The sequence below is a fragment of the Anser brachyrhynchus genome (assembly GCF_964034855.1).
Source record: "Anser brachyrhynchus genome assembly, chromosome: 7".
NCBI classification, from domain to species: domain Eukaryota; kingdom Metazoa; phylum Chordata; class Aves; order Anseriformes; family Anatidae; genus Anser; species Anser brachyrhynchus.
Window position 1 is genome coordinate 25159592 of NC_137701.1, and position 12093 is coordinate 25171684.

Sequence of the window (12093 nt, forward strand, 5' to 3'; positions counted from 1 at the left end):
GCAGGCCCCCCGGGGGACACCAGGAGCCCCCAGCCCCATTTTGGAGCCGTGCCCAGCCCTGCGCAGCCTCAGCTTGCCGCCCCCTCCCCGGCAGGGCGGCGGGGCCAGATCCTGGTAACTCAACGCACCATGCGTGAAGCGCCCGAAGCGCCGTGAGTGGCCGGTCTTCTGCAAAGGAAAAGAGAAGAGAGCGTTATCCACGGCACGGCCCCCCGCGCCCGCCCGCGGGCACACGCGGCACCGCTCACACGCGCTCGCGCTGCACGCCCCCGGGGTACCTGCAGGCGCACGCCCCCGGGCGCACACCCCCCGCACGCAGCCGTGCACGGGTGTAGGTGGGCACGTGCGGCGCATGCCCAGCCGTGCACACAACCACACACACACACGCACACCCCGCGGTGCTGCTCCCCTCCTGGCACACACCTGGGCACCCTCAGGACACATAAACAGCCCCTGACACGGCCCTGCTGCCCACCCAAAACCCACCCTATAGCCTGCCCATGGGTGCCTGGCAGCCTCCACGCACTGCCCATGCCCAGGGGTGACACCGTGCACCCCACCTGCCCCAGCGCTGCCTGCAGCAGGGCTTCGCCCAGGCGGGTGCCCAAACGCACCGCAGCCCCTTCGAAGCCACCGCCTGCGCCAGCGCGGGGACCGAGCCAGCCAAGCGTCTTCCAGGCTCTGGCCCAGACTCAGCCCCGGGCATGGGCCCAGCACGGGGACAGCGTCCCCCAGCCCGGCGGTGGCCGTGCCAGCCGTGAGAGAGGCCGCCTGGCACAAGTGGCACGGGACGGCCAGCCCGCGCAGGGACGGGGCGTGGGAGCCACGCTCGCCCGCGCTGTCTGGGCAGGAGAGATGGGAGCACGGGGTGGAGGTGCCAGCAGCTCCCTGCCAGCTCCCTGCCCTCCTCCGCGCCACGGCTCGGGGCTGGACACACGCTTGCCAAGGGAGAGACCAGCCCGGGCCACCCGGCTGCCGAGCCCGGCGAGCTCACGGCAGGCAGGGCAGGGGATGCGGCGTGCAGACAGGCAGGGCTGGGCTGCCAGCAGCAGTCTGGGCGGCGGGGTCCCCCTGGGACACTAACACCCTGTGCCCTTGTTTCCCTGCCTGGAGCTCAGAGAGGCTCTCCTAGCCTCTCCTGCCTCTCCACAGCTCCCAAGCAAGCTGACAAACAGACAGCCCCAGGGACGGACAGACAGCCCCAGGGACGGACAGACAGCCCCAGGGACAGACAGCCCCCAGGGACGGACGCCCCCGGAGACAGGCAGCCGGGCACGGCCAGCAGTTAGTTGCCCTTGCAAGGGCAGCAGGCTCGTTTTGCAAGCCCCCAAGCTGCTGCCACTGCAGCGGCAGCCCCTGGCGGTGGGCAGCTCGAGGGGTCTCCCCCAGCCCCCTCCCTGCATGCGGCGCTGGCCGGAGGGCAGCGGCTGCACGAGACACATTTGTATTCAGGCTGAGCCAGGCTTCACCTCCCCTCCTCGGCTGACTGTGCCGGTGCTGGCTGGCAGCCCGTCTTCCAGGCCAGGGAAAGATATATGAGTGATTAACTGCACCATCGGCGGATAATTCCCCCATTAAAAAATGAAAATGCAATTGAATGCCATTATCGGGTGCTCTCCTGGCTTCCCCGGGGACTGGCGCCACCGGCTCCCCATCGGGTCTGGTGGCTGCACCCGGCGGGGCCGGGCTGGGCTCCCTCCCCCAGGGCTATGGGGTGCTCCCCTCCGCCCTGCAACAGGTCCCCGCCGCCCGGACCCCCCCCGGGGCGCAGCACCCACGCGTGGCTCGGCAGGGAGCAGCACCCAACCCCGCTCCGGGTGACGCAGGGTCACCTCCCAGCTGCTGCCCTGCTGCTTTCGAGGAGGGGAGCAGCCCCGGGAAGGAGGTGGAAAGGGGGCAGGAGCAGCTCGGGACAAACCCCGCGGGGCCAGGATCTGGGCGAATGGGCCAGCGGTGAGCGGGGGATGTGCGCGCTGCCTGGGATTTTCATTTGCAGCCTGCACAAAGGGGTGGGGGAGCCCCCCCGGAGCCCGCTCTGTGCCCACGGAGAGGGGGAAAGGAGGCAGCAGGGATCAGCACCTGGCTGCAGCCCTGCCCCGCTGCGCGGTGGGGTGAGACCTGGCCCTGCCTCGCTTCCCCCCACGTCCTGCCCACACGGGGGTCCTGGTGGGGGCTTCTCCATCCCTAACCATGGCCGTGGGGTCAAGGGGAATGGTGGGGGAGAAGGGGCACTCGGGGCCATGGAGCACAGCCCTCGCAGCCTGCCAGAGCTGGGCACATGGAGCCCAGCACCGTGTGGTGCTGGTGCCACTGGCTGCGAGACAGACGGGGACAGGGGCCATGGTGAGGCTGCGGGTGGCTCTCCTGGTGTCCCCAGCGCACAGCCGGTGCAGCAGGACCCTGCCCTGCCACGCAGGTGGCCCTGGGCTTGCTGCCCTATGGCAGCCGGGCGGTGCCCCAGGGAGAAGGATGCCCCCTTTTGGGCAGGGCTGTCACCTCCCCACCACGGCATGGGGCATCCGCGTGCCCAAACGCATCCCGCACCCCTCGGTGGGGACTGCGGGTGACATCCCCTCCCCGGCCCCTGCGGGGACACCGGGCGGGGTGGCGGCAGGGTGGCTGCGTGCCCCACGCCGGGGGGAGAAGCGGGGTGGTCTGGCGTGCCCCACGGGGGGGCTTCCTGGAAGGATGGCCCCCATCCTCCCCCCCCGCCGGGGCCGAGTGACGTCCTTGCTCCTTGCTCAGCGGCGGAGCGTGCAGCGAGGCCCGCGGAGGAGCTCTGCCTGTGCCAGGCATGCTCCTGACGCGGAGGGGATGACGCATGCAAAGCCTCGGCTCCAGCTCCGTGACCACCGGCGGCGGGGCCGGGGGGGCCACGGAGCCGCCTCCGTTTGCTCCGGAGGGCAGGGAGGGGAGAGGCCGGCTGGGGGGGAGCCCCCCTCGGGGGCTCACAGCCGCGCCGCCGGGCCCGGGGCCGTGCCCAACGCGGCGCCGAGCACCTGCCCTCCGCTCCTCTCGGGCACCACCGGCGTGGCCCCGTTCGCCGGCGGCTCTGCAGGCGGGGCTGGGGCTGGCGAAGCCCCGGGGGGGCGCAGCGCGGGGCCGGGACCCCCCGTGCGCCGGGCGCGCTCCCTCTCCCCGCTGCCTCCTCCTGCGGGCGCTCGGCGGCGCAGCAGCCCGGAGCCCTTACCTGGAAGCGCTTCTTCACCCAGATCTTCTTCATGCTTCTGCAGAGCCCCGGCGGCCCGGCCCCGGCGGCTCAGGCCCGGCAGGACGCCCGCCCGCTGCCGGCGGGGGGCCCGGGCTCAGCGCGGCGCGGGGCCGGAGCCCCTCCGAGCATCCTCCGCGGCGGCAGCCGGGCACGGCCGAGGGAGAGGAAGGGGCTCGCCAGGTCGGGCTCTCGGGAGGGCTGGAGCTGCGAGCATGAAGCATCACTGGAGTGCTCCTCCCTCCATCCTTCCCCCGCCTGCCTCCGCCTCCGCCTCCCCGCCAGCCCCGGCACGCAGCGGCAGCGGCGCAGGTGGCGGGGGGCGAGGGGCGCACACGTCCCGCACCCCCCTCCCGGCCCCGCGGGACGCGGGGCTCTGAGCCCCCTGCCCAGCGCCGTGCCCTGCCGTGCCGCTGTCCCTGCCCCGCCGCCGGGGGCAGAGGCTCCCTGCCCTCCTGCGCTCGGCACCGTGGGGCGCAGCCCACGCCGGGGCTCCCACACGCACCCCAAGGCAGATAATGTCCACACACCGTCCCCAACGTGCCCACAGACAGGCCAGCTCTGGTGCCACAACGGTGCCCAGCCCAGACCTGCTCAGCACCCCCCCCCCAAAGCCCTCCATCCATGGGTGACACCACCAGGACCCTCTCCAAGGTGTGGGTTTGGGTCCCGGCACTGCTGAGCCACCCGTGAGCGTCCCCAGGGCGCCAGCACAACCCCTGCGCGCCCTCCCCAGCCCTGCCCGCCTGCCCCCGCTCTCCCCGGGTTCCCCCAGAGGCTGCCAAATTCCCTGCCCAGCGGCCAGCCACGCTGCTTCCTCCCACCGCGGGACACCCGTGGGGACGCGGCTGGAAGCCTCCCCGTCCCCGTGCTGCTCACCTGTCCCCTGGGGAGGAGGCCCCCCCGCGCCGCGCTGCACGCGGGCACCACGCACACCGGGGCGCACGGCAGCGCTCCTGCCAGCCCCTGACTCCCAACGTGAAGCTTTTCATGGCTTCATAATAACTTGCAAATTACCCAGCACAAAGGGAGCTGTTTATACAACATTTCTGACAGCCCCACGATCTGAGTGATGCTGCGGGGTTTCCACGGAGACCCCGCACGTCAGGCGAGTCACGCGAACGCCGGAGCTGGCACAAAGGGAACCTCCTGCCAGAGCCAGGGGACGCTGCTGTCCCCCGCAGCCTGGCACCCCTGAGCCGGAGCCCCCAGGTGCAGGGGCTGGCCGCACACCTGGGTGTCACCCTGCTGCCGCGCAGCCTCCCCGCAGCACCTGCCGCCCCATCGGTTCCCTGGGCCCGCAGCCCTTCCCTGCCGCCGCGGATCTGCTGCCTGGCCATCCCCGAGGAACGGCGCCAGGAGTGGCCCCGGCAGTGCCACAGGGATGCTGCACCCCTGGGAGCAGCTGGGTGACTTTGGAGGAGCTGGACCTGCTGCCGGTCTCCAAAGCCCCCTTTCCAGAGGCAGCAGCACCCTGCAAGCCCCACGCCTTGCCGGGTCTCCCCTGCACTCCCCCGGCATGGATCCTGCCCCTGCCACATGCTGCATCACCGACTGGCCACCGGCTGTGGCCACCAGCACCGTGGTCTTGGTGGTGCTGAGTGCTTGAGTAACTGGTGGCTGTGGGTGCACGCAGCCGGCTGGGATGCGAGGAGGGCTGGTCATGAACCTTTCACGTGTTTGTGCTGGGGATGCCCAGCAGAGGTGGGCAGGAGGTGGGGGTGAGATTTATTTTTTTCCCAGAGGGAAATAAGCACAGCAGGCTTCAGCACGGTGCTGCCCATGGCTTGAGGAAGGGGAATCCTCCAGGCTGGGGACAGCATGGGATGCGAAGGCATTGCGCAGGTAAGATCTGCATGGGGACAGACCTTCGGGAACGAGTGTCACCAAGCCTAGTGCAAGCAGTGCCCACGTCCCCAGGAACTGGGGAGCAGGTCCTGAGCGTGCCATGCACTCCCCCAGGCTATAAACCTGTCACCATCGTCCCCCTGCTCCATCCCTTGTCACAGGGTGGGACAGCTCTGCAGCAGCTCTGTGGCCCCGGAGCACCAGAGACCACTGCTCTGCTGGCTGTCCCCTCGCCATGGAGCACGGCGTGGCATGGCCTGACTCTGGGGACAGGCAGGGACACCCCAGCTCCCCAGCATCCCCTCCCCTTGCTGCCGCTACAAGGATGCCCGAGCGCACGGTGCCTGCTGCAGGCAGAGGACACGGGGACGCAGGACGGCAATGTGACCTTGGCTGCGGGTGCCGGGCACGGGGTGGGATGGGAGGGGACATCTCCTCCCCGCCCTGCCAGCCCTGCTGCTGGCACCCCGTGGCCGAGGGACCGGGCGCAGAGGGCACAGGGGGAAGCGGACACGGTGCCGGAGGGGCGCGGGCGGTGGGGCAGGAGGAGCAAAGCCTCTCCCGGTGCCACCAGGGCAGGGAGCGGTGGGAGCCGGGGGGCAGCCCCGGGAGGAGGAAGGGGCCGTGGTCCCACACGCGGCCCCGAGCGGCGGTGCTATATTTATTGCACGCGGGCCCGGGTCTCGGCCTCTCGCGTTGTAACACAAGCCCTGCAGCCCGCGAGAATCCGAGGGGACGGCACATTCCTCAGCAAAAATAACCCCCCGGCAGCAGGAGAGAGGGCAGGGGTGGAGGTGACTGACTGGACAGCTGCACACGCTGCTCCCCTGCCCGGTCCCCTGTGCCCCAGGAGGGGACCCGGCCCCAGGGGCCACCGTGCAAGCCCCATGCCCAGGTGGCTGCAGGCAGAGCCACCTCGGGGAGATCCCCAAGGGACCCGTCCCCCCTGCACAGCCCGGCCTGGGGACCTGTCCCTGAAACCGAGGTGGCACCAGTTGTGCCAGACTCAGGTGGGATATGGCAGCCCCCACAGACACGGTGCCCACCCCACGGTAGGGCAAGGGTGGGCACAGCAGCCCTGGCTGGGAGGTGGGGCAGAGCTCCAAGGGGAAACTGAGGCAGCCCCAGAGAGTGCCATGGGAAGGAGGTGAAGGCAAAGGGAGGCGTTAGGCTGCATGCAGCCCCAGGGTGCTCCGCAGGGCTGGCAGGGGCTCCGGAGGAAAGGGGCACCTGGCACTAGGCGCAGACACAGATCTGCGAAGTAAGGGCCTAAAATTAGGCACCGAGATAAACGGCCAGAGGTGCTGAGCCACCGGGGACACTGTCGGCATGGCCGTCCCCACCGGGCTACCACCACCGCACGCCACCAGCCGCAGAGGCCCCACAGCAGGGGAAGAAACCAGGGGTCTGGGGTGGCACGGGGGGGGCCGGGACCGCAGCCACAGACTGTGTGGGCTGTGCCAAAATGCACAGAGCCCCCAGGGCGTCCCTCACGCTGCAAGAAGGCTTCACCCCCAGCACCGACAGAGGGAAGGGGCCGTGCAGGGCCGCTGCATACGGACAGCCCCGTGTGCCTCCCCTGCCCCTGCGCCCAGCCCGCTCCCCCAGGAGGAAAGGTTACAGGGCGCCTTGATTGCTGGGTGCAGGTGGAGGCGAGCGGAGAGACCCTGCGCCGGGAGCCGGGACGGGCAAAGCCAACCTTGAAATAAGACGCAGCCCCGGCAGGGAGGAGGGGTCGGTGCTGGCACGGCGAGGGAGGGCTCGGCTCTTTAAAAGGAGATTAGCTGGAGTTTTTAAGAGGTGATTTAATCCGGCTTACGGGGAAAAATTCAGGAGATGCAGCTGAGAAGTGATACAGGCATTAGCGGGCCTGGAGACAATGGAAATATGGTGGGGACCTGGGGGAGCTCCAGGGCTGCCCAGAAGGGTCTGGGGTCTGCAGACCCATGAGACCCAAGAGCAACCTGGTCTTGGTGCCACTGGGAGAGGGGACACCATGCCCCACCTGCACCCACAGGGCCAGGAAGAGAGGGAGAACCTGCACTGGTGCTGCAGAGGCAAAAGGGTGGGACACAGGGGGCCCAGCCCACCCCGGGGAGCCCCTCCTGGCCAGCCCCACGCGCGTGCTCCCCGATCCCCACACCAGGCGCTGACACACGCAGGGGACCTGGGAGGGGAGCGGGAGAAAATCATTAGTGGGGTGGAGCGACAGATTCAGGGCAAGGGATTAGAAGAGCTAAATCGGGCTCGTGCGAGCAAGGGGGAATGCAGAGCCGGTGCAGGAGGACTTGCCGGGGCTGAGCGCGGAGCCGGGCAGCGCGGAGCCCCCCCACCCCACCAGCCGTGACCTGAGCCACCTTGGGAGAGCCGGCGTCAGCCCCATGGAGAGCTGCAGCTCAGGGGGAGGAGGAGGAGGCAGAGGACAGGGCTCTGCACCCACCGGAGTCCTCTGCACCCCCCAGACACCAAGGACAGGGCCCCCAAGCCCAGAGAAGCACCCCGTCCTGCCGGGGCACCTTGCACTCGCCTGGCCATAGCCTGACCCGCAGGGCGCCCAGGGAACAAGGACAGGGTGTCCCTGCCTGGCACGGGCTGCCTCTGCCACCAGTGGGACACCCACGGCCCCTGGAGAGCCGGGTCTCCCCGAGGGGTGCTGGGGCCCCCCGAGCAGCCGGAGCCTCCGTGCTGGATGCCGGCGGGCGCAGGCGCCGGGGCCTGGCAGGGTGTCAGGGCAGGGGGTGCAGGGCCATGGCACGGCTCCTCCATTTCACATGACGACCCATCTCACCGCACAGCTCCCAGCACGGACAAAATGGACTCAGGGGAACAACACGCCGAGTGCCAGGGCCCGCACACGGGGCCAGGCTATAGGGCTGGCGCTTCGTGGGGGTGCTGCGCCTGCAGACCCCCACCAAACCCCCTCACCACCACCTCAGCACTGCCTCCCCAGCCTTTCCAGCACGGGTCCCTCTGCACCTGGGCATTAAACTCCATCCCACGCCCTCCTGAAGCCCCCCCAGCAAAGGGTTGGGGACGCGGCACTCCTCGGGCACCACTGCAGCACGGCACAGAGAGCGCTGTGCCCCGGGGCAGGGCAGAGCCACGTCCCTGCCCCCGGCGTGGCTTTTTGGTGGCTGTTTGCTCAAGGCAGAGCATGCCCGCAGCCCCAGCACCAGCCCGGAGGAGCGCCTGGGGCAGGGTGACATTAACCCAGCTCGCAGCCCCGGCTGCTCCGCGCCTCCCTCGGCTGCTCCAGAAACGTGGCCGCGAGGGCCGGAGGCTGGGAATCGGGAGCAGGGAGGAGTGCGTCAGCACAACGGGAACGGGCACCGGGGGAAATCAGGGGGTGCCACGGCCGGGCAGAGGCAGGGCCCGGGCTCGTGGCGCCAGGCAGAGACGCGCTGCTCGTCAGAGCACAAGAGCGGGGTGAAACCCGGGGTGCAGGGAGCCTCCGGCACTCCACACACACAGCACCGTGCTCTGTGTCCCCTCAGCACCACCATCCCCAAAGTGGTGCAACGTGCAGCGATCCCACACCTCCGGGCACGACCGCTCCCATGCACTTCTGTCCCCACAGCAGGCTCCCTGGCAGCAGGAACGCCTTCCTCCACCCTGCAGGGATGCTCCCCCAGCTGGGGGCTCCTGATGCCCCACCTGGCAAAACCCCGGTGCCCTCCTCACCCGCAGCCTCAAGGCTCAGCACAGCCGCCCTCGCACAGTGGGGGACAGTGGCACAAGGGGACAGTGCCATCGCTGTCCCCACGCCAATGCGCATCTCCGAGCAGCACCACCACATGCTCCCCAACAGCGCTGCCGTCCCCGCAGTGCCCCAGGGATGTGGCATCTGTCCCCAAGCAGCAGGGGCTGCATCCGTGAGCACAAGGTAACCATGGGGCTCTGAAAACTCATCAATGACTGGCTCCTCCCACTGCTAATTAACCACCAGGCCCCGCCCACTGCAGTGCACGGGCTCCTCCCCCCTTCATCATGCTCCTCCCCCAGTTCCCCACACCCAGGTGTCCCAGTTCCCCCAGTGCCCACCAGTGACGCCACGGCCATCTGTGCCTACAGGGGTGGCTCGGGTGGGTGGCGGGGGCCACGGGAGGTGGCACCGCCGGTGCCATGTGCCCAGACTGGGTGGTCTCCGTCTCTCTCTCTCTCCTGCCGCCCCACGCAGGCTCACCATCACATGCCCCCACCACCTGCATGCCCAGCGCTGGCACCCCGCCCGGCCTGGCAGCGGGTGCTGCAGCCACATGCTCGCTCCCAGGCCACCGAGCTGCCCCGCTGCTGCCGGCACCGGGACCCCTGCCTGCAGCGGGGTGGGCACGGCGGAGCCCAGCCCCGGCTATCTCCTGGGCATGCAGCATGGGGGAAACCTGCAAAGCACAGCCACCACACTCGGCGCGGGGCTGCCGGTGTCCGTGGGGAAGCCGGAGCAGCGGTGCCGTCAGCCGCGCAGTCCTTACCTTCCATGTCGATGATGGCCAGCACGGCGCTGGTCATGGCCTCTCCCCGCTCGTTCTCGGCGATGCACGTGTACACGCCAGCGTCCTCCTTCTTGCTGTCCCGGATCCACAGCGTGCCGTACTCCTCCTCGCGCGGGGCGAGCTGCTCCTCGTTCCTGTACCAGCGCAGGCTGGGCCGGGGGTTCCCCACCGCCACCACCCGCAGCCGGATGTCACAGCCGGTGCCGATGGCCGCGTTCTTCAGCTTCCGCACGAAGGCCGGCGCCGCCAGGCGAGCGGGGCCCCCCTCGGCCACCCCCTGCTCCGCCGTGACCTTGGCGCGCTTCGGGGGGATGCCGGGGCTCGGCGGGGCTGCCCCTGCTCTCCCCATCGGCCGCCCGGGCTCTCCGCCGGCCCCGCTCATGCCGCCGCATGCCCGCGCCCGGTGCATGGCGCACGGCTCCCCGGCGCGCTCTGGCAGCCCCGCGGCCCCGATCCCACAGCCCCGCACCCCTCTTCTCTTCTCGGGCCGCTGGGTGCCTGCCAAGGGGCGCCGGTGGCGAGGCGGCTCCCCGGTCCAGGTGCCGTCCGGTTCGGTGCCTCCCCCCGGCTGGCCGCAGCCCCGAAGGTCGCAGCGCCGTGGGCAAGCTGGGGGCTATTTTTAGGCCGGGGGCTCAGGTTGCTGCTCGCTGCGTCGCCAGTCACCAAGCGCCCCACGCGGTGCCGCGCCCGCGCCCCATGCTCCGCCGCGACCCCGGCCCTCCCCGCGCCTCGGCACCTGCTCCGCCGCCTGCCCCGGTGCGGGTCCCGCGGGTGCCGGCGCTGCCCCGGCGCTGGGGCCGTGGCGTCCCCCCCTCGCCCGTCCCGCGCGGCCCCCGCAGAGCTGCGCTCCCTCTGCCCCCTCTCCTCAAGTGGCAGCTGCCTCTGATATGTCACATTCCTTGGCCGGGCTCCCCCTCTCCGCGCCCGCCGCGCCGGCCCTGCAGCACAGCTCCGCTTGCAAAGATAGAAAGGGGCCAGGGCCTTTCCATATTAGCAGCGAGGCCGGGGGGGGGGGGGGGGGGGAACCAGCCTTCCCCATCCCCGGCTGTGTCACCGGATCAGGACAGAGAGACCCTGGTGGCATGCGGAGGGAAAGGACACTGTAATGCTTCCTGCAACGCGAGACCCCGTGCAGGAGCCGGGGGCCGGCTGGCGGTGAGGCCGGGCAGGATCCGGCCCCGCAGGGCCCTCCGTGCCATCCCCGAGAAGGGCCGCGGGCATGGAGAGCAAAGGGATGCTGGCTGGGGGTCCCCACGTCCCTCCTGTCACCAAACCAGCCCTGTGAAAGCAGCAAAACCTCTGTTCTCTGAGCCCTGCCTCTCTGCCCCCTGCTCGCAGCACCCAGGGCGTGCTAGGAGCAGGAGCACCCCGCTGTCGGGGTTTGGGGTGCCCCACAAGGGCTCCCACAGGCTGGGCTCCCTGCAGCCAGCAGCCCCGCGTGGCGCCTCGCCACCCCTGGGCAAGGCAGGGCTTCCCCGACCGGTGGATTTATGGCACCCGCCTCGTCACCTGGCCCTGGCCGCCCTCGCCAGGGGCTGTAAATCTGGGCGAGCAGGACGTTAACGGCACGGCACACCGCTTCCCCCGGCTGGCTGCGGCACAGCCCGCGGCCACCAGCCCAAGGGCACCGTCATTAGTGGCACATCCCCAGGGCTGGCGGCACGCGTGCCAGGGGGGCTGGCGGGCAGCCGGGATGCCCTGAGACGTGCCGGGGTGGGGGTCCCTGCTACCCACAGCCAGGGCTGCGGAGAGCCCAGGGGTCTGGAGGCTGGAGGAAAAGCTTGAGAGCCTTGGGGCACCTCTTCCGCGCCGAGGGATGCTCTTCCCCCTCCCTGTCCCCCCAGCTCGGTCTCTTGGCCCCACAGGTGACGGAGGGGGCGGCTGGCACAGGGGGGCAGCCAGTGCTGGGGGGCACGGGGCTGCGAGGGGGCTGGAGCCACGGACAAGGTGGGCAAGGAGGGGAAGGTGCCCCCAGCCCTGCTGCCCCGGAGCTGCAGCAGAGCCCCGGCCCTGCCGGCCGGGCAGGGATGGGGCTGCCTGGTGTCATCCCTCCCCGGGGCCGTGCTCGATGTCACAGGGCCACCTGCTGGACGCAGCCCTTGAGGTCCGACCCCCCTCCAGCCCTCGCTGGCCCCGCAGCCAAATCTGGGGATCCCCACGCTGGCACAAGGCCCGGGGGGCTGCGCTGCCTCCCTGGTGGCAGCCCCGTCCCCAACGGTGGCAGCAGCACCCCGCACCTGGCTGGTCCCCGTGCTGACCCCAGAGCCCCTGCGGACCTGCGCAGGGCTCAGCACCCTCGGGACACCCCCAGCAGTGGGACTGGGAACCCCACAGCCACGGGCAGAGAGATGTTTTGGGGCGCCTGCAGTGTGAGCAACCCGCTTTTCGGGGAGACCCTGCGTGATGGCGCAGGGGGACGTGCAGGGCTGGCCCTCACCCCTTCTGCTTCAGCAGCGGGGGGCCCTGTGATGCCCCCCGGGTGCCGCCACCCCCCCACCCCACCCGTCCAACCCCCCCCCCCCCCAGATTTGCACTCGGAGGCAGGGC

At 70.6% G+C, this 12093-nt stretch overlaps 1 protein-coding gene across 6 annotated transcripts in view; it reads right to left on the reverse strand.

Annotated features, from left to right (window-relative positions):
* SPEG (striated muscle enriched protein kinase) overlaps positions 1-10272 on the reverse strand; it is a 35117-nt gene extending 24845 nt beyond the window's left edge. For 2 of the 6 annotated variants that reach the window (XM_080600584.1, XM_080600583.1), the window contains exons 1-2: positions 3191-9519; positions 129-168 (exon numbers count right to left, since the gene is read on the reverse strand). In XM_080600584.1, the coding sequence (XP_080456710.1) occupies positions 129-168; positions 3191-3223 (73 nt within the window). In that variant the 5' untranslated portion in view covers positions 3224-9519. The other 4 variants (XM_080600582.1, XM_080600581.1, XM_080600580.1 and 1 more) reach the window with 3 other exon arrangements.
* Positions 10273-12093: the final 1821 nt, after the last annotated feature.